The sequence below is a fragment of the Bufo bufo genome, chromosome 4 (genome assembly GCF_905171765.1).
Source record: "Bufo bufo chromosome 4, aBufBuf1.1, whole genome shotgun sequence".
NCBI lineage: Eukaryota > Metazoa > Chordata > Amphibia > Anura > Bufonidae > Bufo > Bufo bufo.
The window spans coordinates 278,783,092-278,805,858 of NC_053392.1; the positions used below are offsets into that span (position 1 = coordinate 278,783,092).

Genomic DNA, 22,767 nt, shown 5'->3' on the forward strand with positions numbered 1-22,767 from the left:
GTGTTGTCTAGCCTACAATAGTTGTCATGTGTATCAAATGATCTCCATAATAGGCAGGGGGGAGGAGGAAAGTCTTGTTGTGTTAGCTGGCTGCTAGAGATGGCCTTGCGGTTTGCCCGGCGGTCGTTTGGCGGCGAACTTTGCTCGCTAGCGATTCGCCGAACATGCAAGCATATGGCGATGTCTGCCGGCGCCATGCTCTTTTGCATTGCGCCGAACTTTGACCCATGGCAGATCCATCAGGTGGGACAGGACAGCCAATTGAGACGTTTCAGCACATGGATGCACTCCCTACCCTATAAATAAACCCGATCTGGCCGCCATTTTACATTGAGTCTTTTGCCAGTGTAAAGAGAGGTTGCTGTGTGGAGCAGGGACAGACTGCTAGAGACACCAAACGCTAGCTAATAGGGCCACAAAAGTCTTTTTAAGGACTGGTATAGGTGTGCTATCGATAGGTGGGACATACTAAGGGTTGTGATATACTTATAATATACTTTCTAACATAGAAAATATATTATAGTGCATTTGTATTGTGCAGCAGTTGTGTGCGGTTCTGCTGCGATACTGCAGCTATACAGAGGGACAAACTCTATAAGAACAACTAATTGCAACTGGTGTAATATACTAGTTTCCCCACAAAAAAACCTGATTGAGGCAGGGGTGTGATATACCTATAATATAATTTATATATAGTCCTTTTATATTGTGCAGCATTTGTGTGCGATTCTGCAGCGATACCACAGCTATACAGAGGGACAAACGCTATTGGAACAACTAATTGCAACTGGTGTGATATACCAGTTCCCCCCCAAAAAAACTGATTGAGGCAGGGGTGTGATATACCTATAATATAATTTATATATAGTACATTTGTATTGTGCAGCAGTTGTGTGCAGTTCTGCAGCGATACTGGAGCTATACAGAGGGACAAACGCTATTGGAACAACTAATTGCAACTGGTGTGATATACCAGTTGCCCCACAAAAAAACTTATTGAGGCAGGGGTGTGATATACCTATAATATACTTTCTATATAGTGCATTTGTATTGTGCAGCAGTTGTGTGCGGTTCTACAGCGATACCGCAGCTATACATAAGGACAAACGCTATTGGAACAGCTAATTGCAAGCCTTCCGCTTCTGCACCCTCCACATCCTCTGTATCCGCATCCTCCTCACTCTCTGCTGTGTGCACCCCCAAAGACACCACCACCACCGTAGACCCTCCACTCGAGTCAAAGGAATTATTTTCCCATCCATTCCCAGACCTTACCGATGCGCAGCCATTCTTTGCATCGGATGAGGAAGAGGAGGTAGCAACAGCCACCACTCAGCGGTCTGACGACAGTACCCAGATACGCCCAAGGAGGGTGGTACCCGCTGTTGCTGCCTACTCCAAGATCTCTAATGTCAGTGGTGGTGAAGGTGACGATGATGACGTGTCGATGGACATCTCATGGGTGCCCACAATAGAGGAAGAGGAGGGGAGTTCAGAGGGAGAGATGGAGCAGCAGATAGGGAGGAGAAGCAGGCAGAACTCGCAGTGCATAGGAGGCAAAAAGCAGACTGCAAATGTATCTGGAGCGAGCCATTTACCATGCTCGGTCACATCTGGCCCTCCCAGGACGCTGGCACATGGCGCCGAAGTGTGGGCTTTTTTAAACGTGTCAGCTGCTGACAATAGTGTTGCCATCTGCAGCCTGTGCTGTCAACGCATAAGTCACGGTAAAACCAACACTCACCTAGGGACGACCGCCTTAAGAAGACACCTGGCCTCCCATCACCAAGCCCAGTGGGAGCAACACCGTCAGAACCCACACTCCCGGTGCTCCACGTCCTACTTCTTCTCCTTCTCTTCTCTCCTCCCATTTGTCCTCCACTCCACCTTCCACCGTGCTGTCATCACGTTCATCTGGCAAAAGGCAGGCTTCCGTGGCCCAAATGTTTGAACATAAAAAGTTGATAACGCCGGATAACCCTCTTGCCCAATGGCTGACCGTCGGCTTGTAGAAGATCCTTTAAGTTATCAGACAGACCTGACCTGAACTGGCTCTTAAGTGCTGGTTCATTCGATCCTGAGGGAACACACCACCTTCTGAATTGGGTGCAATACTCCTCCGTAGGTAGATCGCCCTGAACCAGAACCTTTAGAGCAGTCTCGACTAGCAGTGTCCTGTCTGGTTCATCATACAGGGTACCCAGGGCCTGAAAAAACACCTCCACTGATGTTAAACAACTGGCGTCAGCAGGTAAAGAAAATGCCCAGTCCTGGGGATCACCCTGTAACCGGGAAATGACAATGCCCACGCGTTGACTCTCAGGGCCAGAGGATACAGGGTGCAAAAGGAAAAAAAGTTTACAATTTTCTTTAAAGGAAAGAAACTTCTGCCGATCTCCAGAAAAGTGCTCAGGAAGCTTAATCTGGGGCTCTAAATGCGGACTGGAGGCCTGAGGGATGGAAGTACCTTGTCCTAGCTCAAAAGAACAGAGTTTCTCCCCTAGCTCCTGCACCATCTGCGTACGGTTAGAGACATGGTCAGTCAGGGTCACCAGAGGATACAGTGGTTAGGTTATGGCCTGTTAATCTGTGACGGTCACATACACTACACACAGGGGGGAGGATAGTGACCACTGCGCTCCACCCTCACCCCTGGCCCTGCCTACTTGCCTCGCAAGTCCTAATGACAGGGGACAACTAGACGGCAGTCCCTAACTTAGGATACGTGCTGGGAAGTCAGACAAGACAAATACCGGAACGTGAATGGACCGGGTCAAGTCGAGCACCGAGTGATCAGCTCGGCGCTCAAGGCAGACCTAGGAGCAGGGAGCCTCCCAGCTAGCAAAGCCGCCCTGGGAACGAGGCCAAACACAGATCCTCCCTCCTGAAGCTAAGCAGCAGGTCTGCGGCTAATGGGAGACCGAGTGCGCCTTTGGCGCCCCGTGACACTTGACCTGTGGCCAGACCTGGCACAATTTGCCAAGGAACTCTTGGCTTGCCCCTCGTCCAGTGTCCTGTCCAATAGGATGTTTAGTGCAACAGGGGGGATCGTGACCGATAAGCGTACCCGCCTAGTTCACGATAGTGTGGACTACCTCACATTTCTAAAAATTAATGAGGCATGGATCTCGGAGGAATTCAACACCTGTGACGACCACGTTTAATTGAATTTTACCTTTTTTTTCAAGAGGGGGGATTTCTTTATGTTTTTAATCCAATTTTATATTTTTTGTTCTTTTAAACATATGTATTTGACATGTATTTGTACTGGCTTGCAGTGTAATTGATATCCAATGACTGTCTAATATACCTCCAGCCACATAATCACTTGATGTTTTTTGTCCGGTGAATGCCTAATGTTTGGGGCCTATATTCCACTGGCCTGCAGTATAATTGATATACAATGACCGTCTAATATACCTCCAGTCACATAATGACTTGATCTTTTCTGTACGGTGAATGCATAATTTATGTGTCTGTAATCTTACTGGCCAACAGTAAAATTGTTATACGGTGACCGCCTAATGTACCTCCAGCCACATAATGACTAGTGATGAGTGGCAGTAGTCATATTCGAATTTGCGATATTTAGCGAATATTTTGTAGAATATTCGCAAATTCGAATATTCGTTATAGTCTACGATTTTTTTACTCGAAAAATCAACAAGGTAATGATCGCGTAATATGCGAGTTTTCGTAATGCAAAAACATGATTCCTCCCTGCTTCTTGCTTGTGGGCCAATGAGTCATAGCACTATATCGAATATATTTGTTTTTTCAAATATTCGTAATATAGCAATACAGCCAATATTCGAAAAAAAAACAATGTAGAGCAATTTAGCTAATATAGTGCTATTCGTAATATTCTAAAACAAGACTTTAAAGCAATATAGCAAATATAAAAAAAAAAAAAACGAATATAGAGCAATTTAGCTAATATGGTGCTATAATCTTTTTTTCAATAGTTGACATTTTTTTCCAATCTGAACTTCAGATGAGAAAAAAATTACAACTATTAGACAAAGAAGATTATAGCACTATATTAGCTAAATTGCTCTACATTAGTTTTTTTCGAATATTCGCTATATTGCTATATATTCTTGTTTTAGAATATTATGAATATTCGGAAAAACAAATATATTCGATATAGTGCTATATATTAGTTTTTTTTATATTCATAATTTTTCCCATTTAAAGTCATGATTCCTCCCTGCTTCTTTCTTCTGGACCAATGAGTCATTGGCCCACAAGCAAGAAGCAGGGAGGAATCATGTTTTTACTCGGCAATTGAAAAATTTGCAATAAAAATTCGCATTACGAAAATTCGCAATAAAAAAATCTCGAATATTCGAAATTCCGAATATATATCACTATATTCAAAATTTTCGAATTACCTATATTTGCGATAAAAAATCGAATTTGAATATTCGTTATCAACACTAATGACTTCATCTTTTCTGTACGTTGAATGCATAATTTTTGGGGCTTTTAATGTAACTGGCCAACAGTAAAATTGTTATACTGTGACCGCCTAATGTACCTGCAGCCACATAATTACTTGATATTTTCTGTCTAGTGAATGCCTAATGTTTGGGGCCTGTACTCCACTGGCCTGCAGTAAAATTTATATCCAATGACCGTCTAATATACCTCCAGCCACATAATCACTTGTTCTTTTCTGTACGGTGAATGGCTTAATGACTTGATCTTTTCTGTACGTTGAATGCATAATTTTTGGGGCCTGTAATCCAACTGGCCAACAGTAAAATTGTTACACGGTGACCGCCTAATGTACCTCCAGCCACATTATCAATTGTTCTTTTCTGCACTGTGAATTAATCGTTTTTGGGGCCTGTAGTCCATTGGCTTGCAGTAAAATTGATATCCAATGACCGTCTAATATACCTCCAGCCACATAATCACTTGATGTTTTCTGTCCGGTAAATAATACATTTTTGGGGCCTGTTGTCCACTGGCCTGCAGTAAAATTGATATCCATTGACCGTCTAATATACCTCCAGCCACATAATCACTTGTTCTTTTCTGTTCGGTGAATGAATAATTTTTGGGGCCTGTAGTCCACTGGCCTGCAATAAAATTGATATCCAATGACCGTCTAATATACCTCCAGCCACATATTCACTTGATGTTTTCTGTCCAGTGAATGTCTAATGCTTGGGGCCTGTACTCCCGTGGCCTAAAATAAAAATTTTCAAGGCTCCAGCAGGGCACTTTATTTTAGAGTTTCCCTTTAAGATGCATAAAAATGGCCCCCTGATTAAAATACATAATTTTTGTGGGAATTTTTGCCATTGATCTTCCTCTGGTATGTCACTGTCCATGTTGTGGTACGATTTGTGCACTTCTACTAAGTATTTGGTTGCTGCAAATATGACCTGAAGGTTTTTCAGGTTCGCCTGCCATTAAAGAGAATGGGGCCCGCTGCAAACTTGTGGTTCACGAACATTTGATTGCGTTTGTGCGATCGTGTTCGCGACTGGTCCCGGCCAATGTTCGTCCATCACTACTGGCTGCTATCTCTGTTTGTCCATGGGATGGGGTGATGCTACTTTATGTGGTTCAATAGAGGGTGCCTATGTTTCTGTTTGACTACCCACGGCTTATTTTCCTCTTGCAGAGGTCACACAATGCAATGCTTCTGTTTTTCAGCAGCATGGAGAAAAACTGCCAGAGCTTGAGGCAGCTAAGCTTGGGTTAGCTCTGACACATTTTGGGCCTAATTCACCCAAAAAGTCACCAGTTCCTGAAGCAGATATGGCCCTGGCAGTTTTTCTGGAGGTACATTGCCTCTGCTTTTTATTGCTGCCACTGCCACCATCCTCCTCAGCACCTTGATCTGGCTTCCTGGTCCTGTTCAACACTCAATCATCATCAAAGTTGTCTCCCACCTTGCCACTTTTATCAGACTGTGATATATCATGGTGGGCTACTTGCCCCTCCTCGCGATTCCCTGATCTAAATTTTCCATGACTGCCACTCTCACATGGCTGCCGCTGCCCCAACAGCCAATACTGTGGCTACTGGTCCCACTATTACCACCACCAACATAGCTATGCATGAGGTCCCTGACTCCTCCTGAACCTCCTACTCAGTGCAGTCCAAACACTGACTGCTCTCAACAAGTCTTCAACAAGGAGACTCGCTTGATTGTCTGCCATAAGGCATGGTGGAGTTTTGTTGCCACTTCTTAGGAAAAAGGAAGGCACTCCACTAGTAAGGGGAAGTGAAAACAGAGAGGACTCCACTGATGGACTTCTCTGGGGCTGCAAGGAGGAGCAGGAGGAATGCTGTTACCCATAGCTCCAAGTCACCTCGAAATCTTCTTGCTGTGATTGAGAGGAGGAGTGAGCTATCCAATCCACAATCTCATCCTCTTTCTCATGCCTTTCTGAAGTCAGGGAGAACTGATAGCTGGTGCTGTTACTACCAACATTCTGGCTCTGAGAGGACAAGACCTGGCCCTGGGTCTTTTGTTAGGAACCCTTTCATGTTCCTGACATTTTTAGCCAAATGTAAATAGTCACACAAAGCATGGAATGGTTTGCAAGCCTGTATTCTGGAACTTAAAGACATAGAGGCACAATAAAATGCCCATCCCTTTCCATAAATACATTGAAGACACTGCTACTGACAATTTTCTTTGTAAATAATGCCGTATCGGCGCCACTAACAGATTTGCACAAGTTGTCAGCCTACAATGAGATTATTGATTCCCCCCTCACACACACACACACACACACACACACAACCACACCAACACTTGAACTGACTGGAGATGACCTGACACAAACTTCGGACTAGTATTCTATGTATTGTCTGTATTGTAAAACATGCATTGCACACTTATAATGATATTCCCCCCCCCCCCCCCCCCCCCCCACCCAAAAAAAAAAAAAAAGAAAACTGTCTGGCGATGCCCTGTTTAATAGTTTGGCTTACTATTTACTGTGTTTTCACTGAGCTTTTAAACTGTACCCTCTGGATTGTAAAACACATGTTGCACACTTGTATTGCTATATTTTGCAAACCCAAAAAAAACTAACTGTCTGGAGATGCCCTAAAACAGATTTCAGACCAGTATTTCACATGTTTTCACATGAAACATGTATTGTATACTTGTATTGCTATTTTTTCACACACAAAAACAAAAAAAAATTAAACTGCCTGGAGATGCCCTGTCACAGATTTCAGACTAGTATTTTACGTGTTTTCACCCAGAGATGTAAAGAGCTACATCCTGGACTGCATAGACTTCTATTATGACGGAATGCAATACGGAATGCCTATTATACGCTTCCGTGGTGCATGCTATCATAGAATTATGTTATGGTCCGTGATAATTGAATCCATTACGGAATTTTTAGATTACCTGAACACCGAACTTGCAAATCGCAAGTTTGCTCAACACTACTCCAGGAACATTAAGCAGTCTGAGGTTCAAGTGCTGCCTGTGTTTTCATTTTATGCCATGTGGGATAATTTCTGTATACTGGAGGTGTGCATCTAGGGCCATGTTTTGATGTGTCAGTGCACACCTGCTTTTGTCTCATGTGTACTGCCCATGCATATTGGGGTTGCCCAGTGTTTCCATGTGGTCTAGTTGCCATATACTGGTGGATGTGTATTTAGGGACGTGTATCAATGTGGCAGTGCATAATCGCCTCTGTGTTGTGTGTACTGGCCTTAAATACTTTGTGGTGTGAACATGACCACTGTTTATGTATCTTGCTTGCTGTGTGTTCTGTGTTCCAAGTAAAGGTTAATCCCTCTTTTTGTTTGTATGAACCTGTGGGTGCTGTGGGCTAACAAGCTCAGCTATATGTTCTGTCTATATATCCCGAACCTTGGTTGAGCAACAGCAATAGTTCCTGTATCTGCTTCTGTTGGTCTTTTCTCTGTCTAGTCCTTGCCAATCTATATGTCTAATGTCTATCTGTTACTACAAGAAAATATAGACTAGAACCTATAGAATCACAGGTGCATATCCATGAAGCAAACATGATTTAAAAAAAGAAAATGGCTGCACACCATTATACATACAAACAATAGAGCTAAGAAATGGGGTTCATTCTAAATAAAAGTGTTATAATACCTACTATAACTGAGTCAATGGAAGCTCTTAGCGCACATATTTGATCAAACGTGTGTTGGACCCATCTACCAGGCATCAAAGTGGCTTCTAACACTAGTATACTGCCTCTCCTTGGACTTACCCAAGCCTACAATATTCAGGGCAGTGTAGGAACCAGCTACATACATACTCTGCTCAGAAGTCCCAGGTAGATGGGCTTGTTCAGTCTAAAAGAGGCGCTACCCTCAATTAATACTACAAGAAAATTTTCATTTTTTATAATGTCTATCCGTTGTCATGCCTGAGTTCCTGCCATGGTTTGTCTGTGGTGCCAGAATAAAATCAAAACGATTACTTGGCAAAGTGGTTCCACATTACCACTGATCCATCTTGATCCATAATCAGTGGATCTGTAACACATATCCTTAAAATTTAAGTGCATGAGAATATAGCTACAGTACCATTTATGGCCACTACCAACAGTATAAAACTATGCTCCTCTTTAAAGCCTTTGCAAACCTTGATATCACGGGTGCGCAGAGTGTATGGAGTGGACAGAAAAGCTGAGCCTGCTTCTTATGCAGGGACTGCTAACTCCCACCTGCAGTGGCCTGAGTTGGAGAAAATGACTATCCTGACTGTTCAACCTGTCAGATGCCATCTGTTATCTGGGTGTTTTTTTTTATGGCAACAAAGGGCTTTGTAAAGGGTCCTAGGTCTGGTAAAATGATTTTACATTGAGGAGTTTAGGAGCTTACAGCATAATGTTCTATTACTAAGCATACACATGGGATAATCAGCAAAAAGCAATGCAGTAGGCTCCTGAGCTCCCTGTAGTGGTGGATGCAGGTAGACAAAATATCTTTTAACTTTTTGACTATACAGAAAATTTGGATCTCATTATCAAAGACAACTTCGGGGAGACAATGCTGGAACAGCAGGGTAAGTATAATAGAATATGTTTTTCATGATTTTTAATTTCTTTTTCATTAGTTCTAGTTAATAATTATCAAAAAATAATATTTTATACTGCTTGCAAATTTCAATATTATAGCAGCTGCAATTTTTGGTAAATTTGCATAAATATTTTTTGAGTCTTACTGGTGAACAGAGCTGTAGTCATATGATTATTTCTATTTTACAGATGATTTACAAACAGCAGGTCCTTTGTCAGTACTGACTTCGATAAAATACAGATAATAGATTTTTTTTTTTAATAATTGGAAATATTTTGGACCATGTCATTAAGTACTTTTATGCCCAGTGCTTTATAATCCTAATGACATAATTGCTCTTTCTGTAGGATATGACCTCGCTGAGCCGTTTTCTCTAAGAAAGACATCCTGTGGAGGTGAAAAGACATGTTTTAAGCTAGGAAGCACTCCTCTGATCAAAGACACACAGTAAGTAATGAATATATGCCAGTTTCTGTGAAATTTTGTGCAAATTTTACTAAATACAGTTTTAGGTACGGTATATTTGAGTAAATCCGGCCAGCCGCATGAAGTCCTTCCCCTCCTACTAAGACTCGCTGCTTTTTTGACACTTTGAAAAGCTTAAAAAGGCACAAATTATTGTTCAAATATGGTGTGCACCATAATTTGTGATTTATTTATGCCATAGTACTGACATAAATAGTTTGATAAATGTCCCTCAGAAACATTTTTTTTTTTACATATTGCCCTGCTCTGTATCTGCCCCAGTGCTTTATGATCTACACCTTCAAAACCATTCTCTTCAAAATTACATACAACTAGTACCAGAAAGTGACTATTTAGGGTTACCCTACATTACCCAAATATGATACTTCATATTCTAGTTGTATATGTTACTTTTTACATAATAATGACTTTTTGTTCTCCGTATAATAAATACTGCTATGTGGTTTCAAAAAAAGGACCATACAGTGGCACCATATAAAAGCAAAATTTTGGTCTAGGTGGAAAAATTCAGATGCTGAGATTCTACAACATGTAGAAAAATCAGGCAATGAACACCAGATTGGCCATTGTATACATTATGAGAGATTGAGAGTATTCAAAGGTGACAGCAATGGATACAGTAGGTCGCATTACCCAAGATGAGTTGTGCTTTATGTCATATGAAACAGGTTTGTAATAGATTTTGATTAATTGGTTGTTTTTACAGTATTCTTCTTTGGAATTGAATAATTCCATTTTAGATCAATCTATTTTAACAAAGAAATGTGATACAATGCTCCATGGTGTGTGAGGTTACACTTACTTTCCTTGATTTATCGTATTTTTCGCCCCATAATATGCATTTTTCCCTCCAAAAGTGGGGTAAAAATGTCCCTGCGCCTAATGGGGTGAATACTAATGAGTGCTTCCATTATGGAAGCGCTCATTAGTACCAGAGGACCAGGAAGAGGTGAAGGCTCTGTACTCACTGCTTCCTGGTCCCTCGGGTGGAGAGCTGGGGGCTGATCTGGGGCAATGGGCGTGATGAGAGGCATAAGGTCTGATTATGGTGGCTGATGAGAGGCATAAGGGCTGATATGGGGCTTATGAGAGGCATATGGGCTGATATGGGGGCTGATGAGAGGCATAGGGACTGTTATGGGGGCTGATGAGAGGCATGGGGCTGATATGGGGCTGATGAGAGGCATGGGGCTCTTATCTGAGGTCTGATTGGGGGTCATTTACATTGGGGTCTGAGCTGAAGTCTGATTGGGGGTCTGATCTGAGGTCTTATTGGGGTCTTATTAACGTTGGGGGTCTGATTGGGGCTATCAGCTTAGGTCTGATTAACTTTGGGGGTCTGATTGGTGGTCTGACCTGAGGTGTAATGAATTTTTTTTTTCTTATTGTCCTCCTCTAAAACCTAGGTGCATCTTATGGGTCGGCGCACCTTATAGGGTAAAAAATACTGTAATTGTAAGGCAGGGATTAGTTAATATGAAGATTAAAGGGCTTGCATTGCTTAAAAAAACCTTCTCAAAAGGGTTGTCCAGCCTGTCTCAGTTAAGCCTTTCCAGCACCCCACCTTCTATGCAAGCTGTTTTGGCTTCCTGCCAGACTGCTGTCAATCACTGGCCTCATTTGTCACATGTGCTAGATTGGCACGTCACAGCAGTTCTAGCAAGCTAAACACTTGTGGCCAGGTTCCCCCACAGATGATGACAGCTGTGGGTTTCAGCAGTTATACACCCTTCTGCAGTTTACTGTTGGGGTCACTACTAACAAAAGTGGATTGTCCAAGGTGGTCCTAACTATTTTGCTAAATATGCAGGTGTTATTTCAATTCCATATGGATTTTTACTGGTTTTAGTTCCAGTATTTATTAGTTTTACTAAAATTATAATAATTCTCTCTCATTGATATTTAGCTTATGTCTAAATGTAGATTCTTTTATAGCTCCTCTTACTGTTTTCTGAGGCATATTGTTCATGCCTTGTTGCTAATGCATTTTGAAATGTGTTTGTATGTGTGGTCTCTGTTAATAATTCCCATCTACACAATGCGGAGTCCTCCCGATGTATTATCCACCCTTTTTGAAGAGATTCATTCACATCATCCTGCATAATAGCCCTTGAAACATAGAAAGAAAAGTACACATTGGGAACGCTGTAAATTTAGAAAAACATTTTGCTATACTGTACTTTATTCTAAGGATCTATTTATTTTAGCCTCTCAATTTTAGTCTCTTTGATGATTCACACGTATAACACAGAAAGTGAAGAGTGGTGTTATATAATGTAGAATAAAATTCGCAAATAATAGGATACCTTAGCTCCTTTTGCTTTTTTATATTACCTTAAGGGGGTGTCCAAGTTATAGGAAAGTCTCTCCAGTGCAACAAAATATGATGAAATAATAAAATAACATATACACACTATTAAAAGTAGGGTTTTTTTGGGCTACGGATATCAATGATATTTTCTTACGATAGAGATGGAGATAAATTAAAATTGACTCTGATAACACATCACATTATTATATCACGTGACAAAAGCCATTGAAATTCATTGAAAAAGTCAGCTAAAATTTTCTTGCCATTGTTTACCTAACCTAACGCATTAACCCCCATTGGTCAGCTGTTTAGGGCTGCTATAGAAAAAAAACATACAATGCAACAGCTCTCTGCAAACCAAATAAAGTACAAAAATGAATTATATTGCTTATGCTATGCTTATAAATTAGAGATGCTTGGCAAATAGAGTTGAGCGAACACCTGGATGTTCGGGTTCGAGAAGTTCGGCCGAACTTCCCGGAAATGTTCGGGTTCGGGATCCGAACCCGACCCGAACTTCGTCCCGAACCCGAACCCCATTGAAGTCAATGGGGACCCGAACTTTTGGGCACTAAAAAGGCTGTAAAACAGCCCAGGAAAGAGCTAGAGGGCTGCAAAAGGCAGCAACATGTAGGTAAATCCCCTGCAAACAAATGTGGATAGGGAAATGAATTAAAATTAAAATTAAAAAATAAAAATGAACCAATATCAATTGGACAGAGGTCCCATAGCAGAGAATCTGGCTTCACGTCAGCAGAGAATCAGTCTCTTCATGCCATAGCAAAGAATCTGGCTTCATGTCAGCAGAGAATCAGTCTCTTCATGCCATAGCAGAGAATCTGGCTTCATGTCAGCGCAGAATCTGGCTTCATGTCATAGCAGAGAATCAGGCTTCACGTCACCCACCACTGGAACAGGCCACTGTCACACATTTAGGCCCCCGGCACCCAGACAGAGGAGAGCGGTCCCGTAACAGAGAATCTGGCCTTATGTCAGCGCAGAATCTGTCTTCATGTCATAGCAGAGAATCAAGCTTCACGTCACCCACCACTGGAACAGGCCACTGTCGCACATTTAGGCCCCGGCACCCAGACAGAGGAGAGAGGTCCTGTAACAGAGAATCTGGCCTTATGTCAGCACAGAATCTGTCTTCATGTCATAGCAGAGAATCAGGCATCACGTCACCCACCACTGGAACAGGCCACTGTCACACATTTAGGCCCCGGCACCCAGACAGAGGAGAGCGGTCCCGTAACAGAGAATCTGGCCTTATGTCAGCGCAGAATCTGTCTTCATGTCATAGCAGAGAATCAGGCTTCACGTCAGCCACCACTGGAACAGGCCACTGTCACACATTTAGGCCCAGGCACCCAGGCAGAGGAGAGAGGTCCTGTAACAGAGAATCTGGCCTTATGTCAGCGCAGAATCTGTATTCATGTCAAGCAGAGAATCAGGCTTCACGTCACCCACCACTGGAACAGGCCACTGTCACACATTTAGGCCCCCGGCACCCAGACAGAGGAGAGCGGTCCCGTAACAGAGAATCTGGCCTTATGTCAGCGCAGAATCTGTCTTCATGTCATAGCAGAGAATCAAGCTTCACGTCACCCACCACTGGAACAGGCCACTGTCACACATTTAGGCCCCGGCACCCAGACAGAGGAGAGAGGTCCTGTAACAGAGAATCTGGCCTTATGTCAGCAGAGAATCAGTCTCTTCATGCCATAGCAGAGAATCTGGCTTCATGTCAGCGCAGAATCAGTCTTCATGTCATAGCAGAGAATCAGGCTTCACGTCACCCACCACTGGAACAGGCCACTGTCACACATTTAGGCCCCCGGCACCCAGACAGAGGAGAGCGGTCCCGTAACAGAGAATCTGGCCTTATGTCAGCGCAGAATCTGTCTTCATGTCATAGCAGAGAATCAAGCTTCACGTCACCCACCACTGGAACAGGCCACTGTCACACATTTATGCCCCGGCACCCAGACAGAGCAGAGAGGTCCTGTAACAGAGAATCTGGCCTTATGTCAGCACAGGATCTGTCTTCATGTCATAGCAGAGAATCAGGCATCACGTCACCCACCACTGGAACAGGCCACTGTAACACATTTAGGCCCCGGCACCCAGACAGAGGAGAGCGGTCCCGTAACAGAGAATCTGGCCTTATGTCAGCGCAGAATCTGTCTTCATGTCATAGCAGATAATCAGGCTTCACGTCAGCCACCACTGGAACAGGCCACTGTCACACATTTAGGCCCAGGCACCCAGGCAGAGGAGAGAGGTCCTGTAACAGAGAATCTGGCCTTATGTCAGCGCAGAATCTGTATTCATGTCATAGCAGAGAATCAGGCTTCACGTCACCCACCACTGGAACAGGCCACTGTCACACATTTAGGCCCCGGCACCCAGACAGAGGAAAGCGGTCCCGTAACAGAGAATCTGGCCTTATGTCAGCGCAGAATCTGTCTTCATGTCATAGCAGAGAATCAAGCTTCACGTCACCCACCACTGGAACAGGCCACTGTCACACATTTAGGCCCGGCACCCAGACAGAGGAGAGAGGTCCTGTAACAGAGAATCTGGCCTTATGTCAGCACAGAATCTGTCTTCATGTCATAGCAGAGAATCAGGCGTCACGTCACCCACCACTGGAACAGGCCACTGTCGCACATTTAGGCCCAGGCACCCAGGCAGAGGAGAGAGGTCCCGTAACAGAGAATCTGGCCTTATGTCAGCACAGAATCTGTCTTAATGTCATAGCAGAGAATCAGGCTTCACGTCACCCACCACTGGAACAGGCCACTGTCACACATTTAGGCCCCGGCACCCAGACAGAGGAGAGGTTCATTCAACTTTGGGTTGCCCCACAATATAATGGTAAAATGAAATTAAAAATAGTATTGAATGAGGAAGTGCCCTGGAGTAGAATAATATATTGTTAAGGGGAGGTAGTTAATATCTAATCTGCACAAGGGATGGACAGGTCCTGTGGGATCCATGCCTGGTTCATTTTTATGAACGTCAGCTTGTCCACATTGGCTGTAGACAGGTGGCTGCGTTTGTCTGTAATGACGCCCCCTGCCGTGCTGAATACACATTCAGACAAAACGCTGGCCGCCGGGCAGGCCAGCACCTCCAAGGCATAAAAGGCTAGCTCTGGCCACGTGGACAATTTGGAGACCCAGAAGTTGAATGGGGCCGAACCATCAGTCAGTACGTGGAGGGGTGTGCACAGGTACTGTTCCACCATGTTAGTGAAATGTTGCCTCCTGCTAACACGTTCCGTATCAGGAGGTGGTGCAGTTAGCTGTTGCGTGGTGACAAAACTTTTCCACATCTCTGCCATGTTAACCCTGCCCTCAGAGGAGTGGCCGTGACACAGCTGCGTTGGCGACCTCTTGCTCCTCCTCTGCCTTCGCCTTGGGCTTCCACTGGTTCCCCTGTGACATTTGGGAATGCTCTCAGTAGCGCGTCTACCAACGTGCGCTTGTACTCGCGCATCTTCCTATCACGCTCCAGTGTAGGAAGTAAGGTGGGCACATTGTCTTTGTACCGGGGAACCAGCAGGGTGGCAACCCAGTAGTCTGCACACGTTAAAATGTGGGCAACTCTGCTGTCGTTGCGCAGCCACGCACCAGTGATGGGCCCGAGCTGCTTTGGGTGCCACCCCGCTGTGAACATGCTTCATCCTCATCCTCCTCCACCTCCTCCTCATCCTCGTCCTCCTCTAGTATGACCTGTCTGGCCACATTTGTACCTGGCCTCTGGTGTTGCAAAAAACCTCCCTCTGAGTCATTTTGAAGAGACTGGCCTGAAAGTGCTAAAAATGACCCCTCTTCCTCCTCTTCCTCCTGGGCCACCTCCTCTTCCATCATCGCCCTAAGTGTTTTCTCAAGGAGACATAGAAGTGGTATTGTAACGCTGATAACGGCGTCATCGCCACTGGCCATGTTGGTGGAGTACTCGAAACAGCGCAACAGGGCACACAGGTCTCGCATGGAGGCCCAGTCATTGGTGGTGAAGTGGGTCTGATCCGCAGTGCGACTGACCCGTGCGTGCTGCAGCTGAAACTCCACTATGGCCTGCTGCTGCTCGCACAGTCTGTCCAGCATATGCAAGGTGGAGTTCCACCTGGTGGGCACGTCGCATCTGAGGCGGTGAGCGGGAAGGCCGAAGTTACGCTGTAGCGCAGACAGGCGAGCAGCGGCAGGGTGTGAACGCCGGAAACGCGAACAGACGGCCCGCACTTTATGCAGCAGCTCTGACATGTCGGGGTAGTTGCGAATGAACTTCTGCACCACCAAATTCAGCACATGCGCCAGCAAGGGATGTGCGTCAAACCGGCTAGTCCCAGAGCTGCAACGAGATTTCGCCCATTATCGCACACCACCAGGCTTGAGGCTCACCGGCAGCAACCACTCGTCGGTCTGTTGTTCTATACCCCGCCACAACTCCTGTGCGGTGTGGGGCCTGTCCCCCAAACATATGAGTTTCAGAATGGCCTGCTGACGTTTACCCCGTGCTGTGCTGAAGTTGGTGGTGAAGGTGTGTGGCTGACTGGATGAGCAGGTGGAAGAAGAGGAGGAGGAAGCTGAGTAGGAGGAGGAGGAGACAGGAGGCAAAGAATGTTGCCCTGCGATCCTTGGCGGCGGAAGGACGTGCGCCAAATAGCTCTCCGCCTGGGGCCCAGCCGCCACTACATTTACCCAGTGTGCAGTTAGGGAGATATAGCGTCCCTGGCCGTGCTTACTGGTCCACGTATCTGTGGTTAGGTGGACCTTGCCACAGATGGCGTTGCGCAGTGCACACTTGATTTTATCGGACACTTGTTTGTGCAGGGAAGGCACGGCTCTCTTAGAGAAGTAGTGGCGGCTGGGAACAACATACTGTGGGACAGCAAGTGACATGAGCTGTTTGAAGCTGTGTGTGTCCACCAGCCTAAATGACAGCATTTCATAGGCCAGTAGTTTAGAAATGCTGGCATTCAGGGCCAGGGATCGAGGGTGGCTAGGTGAGAATTTACGCTTTCTCTCAAATGTTTGTGAGATGGAGAGCTGAACGCTGCCGTGTGACATGGTTGAGATGCTTGGTGACGCAGGTGGTGGTGTTGGTGGTACATCCCATGTTTGCTGGGCGGCAGGTGCCAACGTTCCTCCAGAGGCGGAGGAAGAGGCCGAGTCGACGGCAGCAGCAGCAGAAGAGGCCGAGGCGGCAGCAGCAGAAGATGTAGCAGGGGGAGCCTGAGTGACTTCCTTGTTTTTAAGGTGTTTACTCCACTGCAGTTCATGCTTTGCATGCAGGTGCCTGGTCATGCAGGTTGTGCTAAGGTTCAGAACGTTAATGCCTCGCTTCAGACTCTGATGGCACAGCGTGCAAACCACTCGGGTCTTGTCGTCAGCACATTGTTTGAAGAAGTGCCATGCCAGGGAACTCCTTGAAGCTGCCTTTGGGGTGCTCGGTCCCAGATGGCGGCGGTCAGTAGCAGGCGGAGTATCTTGGCGGCGGGTGTTCTGATTTTTCCCACTGCTCCCTCTTTTGCTACGCTGTTGGCTCGGTCTCACCACTGCCTCTTCCTCCGAACTGTGAAAGTCAGTGGCACGACCTTCATTCCATGTGGGGTCTAGGACCTCATCGTCCCCTGCATCGTCTTCCACCCAGTCTTGATCCCTGACCTCCTGTTCAGTCTGCACACTGCAGAAAGACGCAGCAGTTGGCACCTGTGTTTCGTCATCATCAGAGACGTGCTGAGGTGGTATTCCCATGTCCTCATCATCAGGAAAAATAAGTGGTTGTGCGTTAGTGCATTCTATCTCTTCCACCCCTGGGGAAGGGCTAGGTGGATGCCCTTGGGAAACCCTGGCAGCAGAGTCTTCAAACAGCATAAGAGACTGCTGCATAACTTGAGGCTCAGACAGTTTCCCTGATATGCATGGGGGTGATGTGACAGACCGATGGGCTTGGTTTTCATGCGCCATCTGTGCGCTTTCTGCAGAAGACTGGGTGGGAGATAATGTGAACGTGCTGGATCCACTGTCGGCCACCCAATTGACTAATGCCTGTACCTGCTAAGGCCTTACCATCCTTAGAACGGCATTGGGCCCCACCAAATATCGCTGTAAATTCTGCTGGCTACTGGGACCTGAGGTAGTTGGTTCACTAGGACGTGTGGCTGTGGCAGAACGGCCAAGTCCTCTCCCAGCACCAGAAGGTCCACTAACACCACCACAACCATGTCCACGTCCGCGTCTGCGTCCCTTATTAGATGTTTTCCTCATTGTTCCCGTTCACCACAATTTTGAGAATGGCAAATTTGGGAATGCTTTTTCAACCCAGAACAAAAAGTCTGCTTTTACGGTCACTACAAATAACTTGACCAGCTAAAACTGTGCAGATTTGGTTGAATAGAGATGTGAGACCAGTTTTTTTTTTGCGCTGTGTGACAGTTATAGGTTTAATCACAGAATGACACTTCTATCAGCACGCTAGCGACTTACTATACAGTTCGGGTTCGCTCATCCCTATTGGCAAATCATTTTGTACAAAATTATTTGAGCCCGTCTGCCGCACGTCAAGGAGATCTCTGTAAGACGGGAACCTAACACTAAATTCTACCTGTTATGTGCCATGACAGCTACCATACAATTCAGGGAGTGTAGGTTCCACATGCATGCTGGGCCCACTTTAGGGCTGCTGTGGTTCCAGAAACTAACAGTGTATCGACTGAAACAGATGGCTCCATACACTGTGCAGTTTCTGGCTCTGTCATTCTGAGCTGCAATACCCAGGCGCAGCCACAGTGTATGAAACTGTCTGCCTCCAGCTCTGTACACAGTATAAAATCTTCTTCAGCGGCAGCCCAAAATGACTGAACAGTAAGGGTGCTGGGTGTCGGACCCCCACTGACATTATATTGATGACATATCCTCGGTATTAGGTAAAATGAGTTAAAATGTCTACCAGCAACCTGTTCTACAATGTGAGCTGGACTGGTTGCCTCCACTTGCAGAGCTGCCTAGGAAGACCTCATTACACTGCTCTACAGTAGATGGTAATTATGTGATCGCGCCTATGATATGCCATCATGGCTGAGCAGCCTGACAGGAAAACTCACCAATATGTAGTATAGGTGAAACTCGAAAAATTAGAATATTGTGCAAAGTTCATTTATTTCAGTAATGCAACTTAAAAGGTAAAACTAATATATGAGATAGACTTATTACATGCAAAGTGAGACATTTCAAGCCTTTATTTGTTATAATTTGGATGATTATGGCTTACAGCTTATGAAACCCCAAAGTCACAATCTCAGGTACCTTTTGCTCAGGAGGTATGGATTAATTAGCTGACTAGAGTGTGACACTTTGAGCCTAAAATATTGAACCTTTTCACAATATTCTAATTTTAAGTTGCATTAATGCAATTCCTTTTAATTTGTATTACTGAAATAAATGAACGTTTGCAAGATATTCTAGTTTTTCAAGTTTCACCTATATATGCAAGTGCCAGGGAATAGTGTAGTGAGGTTCCAACCCCTAACCCCCCTAGGCATCTCTGCAAGCCTAGGCAACCAGTCCTACTCCCATTCTAGGATAGGCAGCCATTTTTAATAATTCCTGGAGAACCTCCAAAAGTCTTGTGTTGTTTTACTGAAGCGTCAGTCCTCACCTCCAATTAGTGTTTACAGACTGCAGTGGTGATGTAGTCATATGTGTCACATGACCTCTGCAGCCAATCACTAGTTTCAGTGGTCTCATCTCGTATACTGTTGAGGCTTTTGATTGGCTGCATTAGTCATGTGCCATATACAGCTAGGTGACCATTATAGCCTGCAAACAGAAACTGGAGGTGAAAATGGAGTCACAGCACAGAAAACAGCCAGGGATTAAGTGGTGAGCAAGTGTTCTTGTATCACATTTACAAGCAGTGATTTTCATATAACTAGGACAACCATATAATGGAGTATTTCCGTCTCAGACATACATTCTCCACAGAATTCATATTAAATGCCTGATAGATGTGCGTCAAACTTCTAACTTAAAGGTTTTTTTAAGAATTTTGTATTTTATGTTGGCCACTAATGAGAGGATGTGCAATGTGTAGTGATATGCTGTTCATAACACACATAAAATATAATGACTGTGTAGATTTTTTATCTTATAGGAAAACAAAATGACTACAGTATATGTATGAAAACAAATTTTGTCCGCAACAGCCACAATTTATGGACAGTTTATTATTAAAAGTGTAACTGTCTTTTCAGTCTATTTTTATATAGTGTACAGACAGGGATGGTAAACATTTCTGTAATATAATTTATTAGTGAAAGATGTTTCTTTGTACTAACAAACAATGTTTTAAAAGTCTTCTTAGCAAAGCTCTGAGCGTTGCTAAGGAAAGTCTGTATTCAGTCTTCAGCAGGGCCGGCGTCATAACCCGGCAAACACGGACAAGTGCCGGGGCCCAATGCTCCTGCTATGAGCACTTCCATCAATACAGTGAGTCTGCACTGTGAAGGGCTGGAGCAGAAGTGTGAACACAGGTTGTCAGTGAGTCTGCACTGTGAAGGGCTGGAGCAGAAGTGTGATCATAGGTTGTCAGTGAGTCGGCACTGTGAAGGGCTGGAGCAGAAGTGTGAACACAGGTTGTCAGTGAGTCTGCACTGTGAAGGGCTGGAGCAGAAGTGTGAACACAGGTTGTCAGTGAGTCTGCACTGTGAAGGGCTGGAGCAGAAGTGTGATCATAGGTTGTCAGTGAGTCGGCACTGTGAAGGGCTGGAGCAGAAGTGTGAACACAGGTTGTCAGTGAGTCTGCACTGTGAAGGGCTGGAGCAGAAGTGTGATCACAGGTTGTCAGTGAGTCTGCACTGTGAAGGGCTGGAGCAGAAGTGTGAACACAGGTTGTCAGTGAGTCTGCACTGTGAAGGGCTGGAGCAGAAGTGTTAACACAGGTTGTCAGTGAGTCTGCACTGTGAAGGGCTGGAGCAGAAGTGTTAACACAGGTTGTCAGTGAGTCTGCGCTGTGACTGTCTCTTCTCTGTGGGACAGGAGGGGGGGGGCTCTTCGATCTTCTGCTGGATGCTGCTTCATCCTATTTAGTTGTTTTACTGTTTCATTAAGCAGTTTGCCTCCATGAGACCTGCCCCCCCATATCTTGTCCTATCTCAATTTCATGGTGCCCCTGCTGTCTCCTTTTTTCCCTCATGTAGCCAGAGCTCCTGTCCCACCCTCCTATCCCCTATTGCTGCCCTGCACAGACCTCCTGCCACTACTTTTTGTATGAATCCCCCTCAGAGCCCCTTCTGCCTACTTGCTGTGTCCACCCCTCCTGTCCATCCAGGGCCCCTGTCTCACTCCTCTGCTACTCATTATGGTGGCATCTGAACCGCATTCACCATAAGGACCTTCTAACATCATAGGGTCATGTTACTGTGCCCCCCACCCTGTACTGTGCCCCCCACCCTGTACTGTGCCCCTCACCCGGTACTGTGCCCCTTTATACCCTGCATTGTGCCCTCTTACCACACCCTGTACAGTGCTCCTAGTCAGTCCCTGTACTGTGCCCTCTTATACCCTTTTATCCGGTCACTGTATGGTGGTTTTATAATTGTATGGCGGTGTTATCCCTGTATGGCGGTGGTATCCAATAACTGTATGGCCATAACTGTATCCCCTTCCCTGCCCACGCCACTTTTTTTAGACCTGGCATGAGCGGGAAAAGATACAGATTGTGGTGTTAAGGACCTTTGCGCCACATCTGTGTCAGAAATACGCCTAAAGGCTCTTTCACACTTGCGTTGTCCGGATCCGGCGTGTACTCCATTTGCCGGAATTACACTCCGGATCCGGAAAAACGCAAGTGTACTGAAAGCATTTGAAGACGGAACCGTCTTCCAAATGCTTTCAGTGTTACAATGGCACCCAGGACGCTATTAAAGTCCTGGTTGCCATAGTAGGAGCGGGGAGCGGGGGAGCGGTATACTTACAGTCCGTGCGGCTTCCGGGGCGCTCCAGAATGACGTCAGAGCGCCCCATGCGCATGGATGACGTGATCCATGCGATTACGTGATCCATGCGCTTGGGGCGCCCTGACGTCACTCTGGAGCGCCCCGGGAGCCGCACGGACGGTAAGTATGCTGCTCCCCGCTACACTTTACCATGGCTGCCAGGACTTTAGCGTCCCGGCAGCCATGGTAACCATTCAGAAAAAGCTAAATGTCGGCTCCGGCAATGCGCCGAACGACGTTTAGCTTAAGGCCGGATCCGGATCAATGCCTTTCAATGGGCCTTGCGGCAAGTGTTCCGGATTTTTGGCCGGAGAAAAAAGCGCAGCATGCTGCGGTATCTTCTCCGGCCAAAAAACGTTCCGTTCCGGAACTGAAGACATCCTGATGCATCCTGAACGGATTTCTCTCCATTCAGAATGCATTAGGATAATCCTGATCAGGATTCTTCCGGCATAGAGCCCCGGCGACGGAACTCTATGCCGGAAGACAAGAACGCAAGTGTGAAAGAGCCCTAACATAGACGTATTTCTATATAATAAATGACCCCCTAATTGTATTATTATTCGGGGGTAGGGCTAATATCTTTATATTATATAGATTCTAGTGTATTATACTGTGCCCTGTATTTCCCAATAGATAAATGATCCTTGGGAAACACAGTCCTCATCCCTAACCACCAGGACCAGGTAGCTCTCTGTCAGTACATGGCGGCCTCCCCTCTCCGCCACGCTACTCCGCTGTGTACTGGTGCTTATTCTGACACTAGGGCTGGGTTCACAACAAATTTTTGCCATCCATTTAATGTATACCAAAAATGTATGCGTTAACAAATGCCTCAGACTGATGCCGTACAGTGGCGTCCGTTCACCATACAGTTCCATTGTAAAAAAACATATACGTTATGCATTTTTTACTG

At 45.4% G+C, this 22,767-nt stretch overlaps 1 protein-coding gene across 1 annotated transcript in view; it reads left to right on the top strand.

The window, feature by feature from the left end:
- LOC120998111 (collagen alpha-1(XIX) chain-like) overlaps positions 1–22,767 on the top strand; it is an 861,475-nt gene that overhangs the window by 175,364 nt on the left and 663,344 nt on the right. Inside the window, exon 4 of the mRNA XM_040428630.1 lies at positions 9,396–9,495. Within this exon, the coding sequence (XP_040284564.1) occupies positions 9,396–9,495 (100 nt within the window). The remainder of the gene's footprint in view (positions 1–9,395; positions 9,496–22,767) is intronic.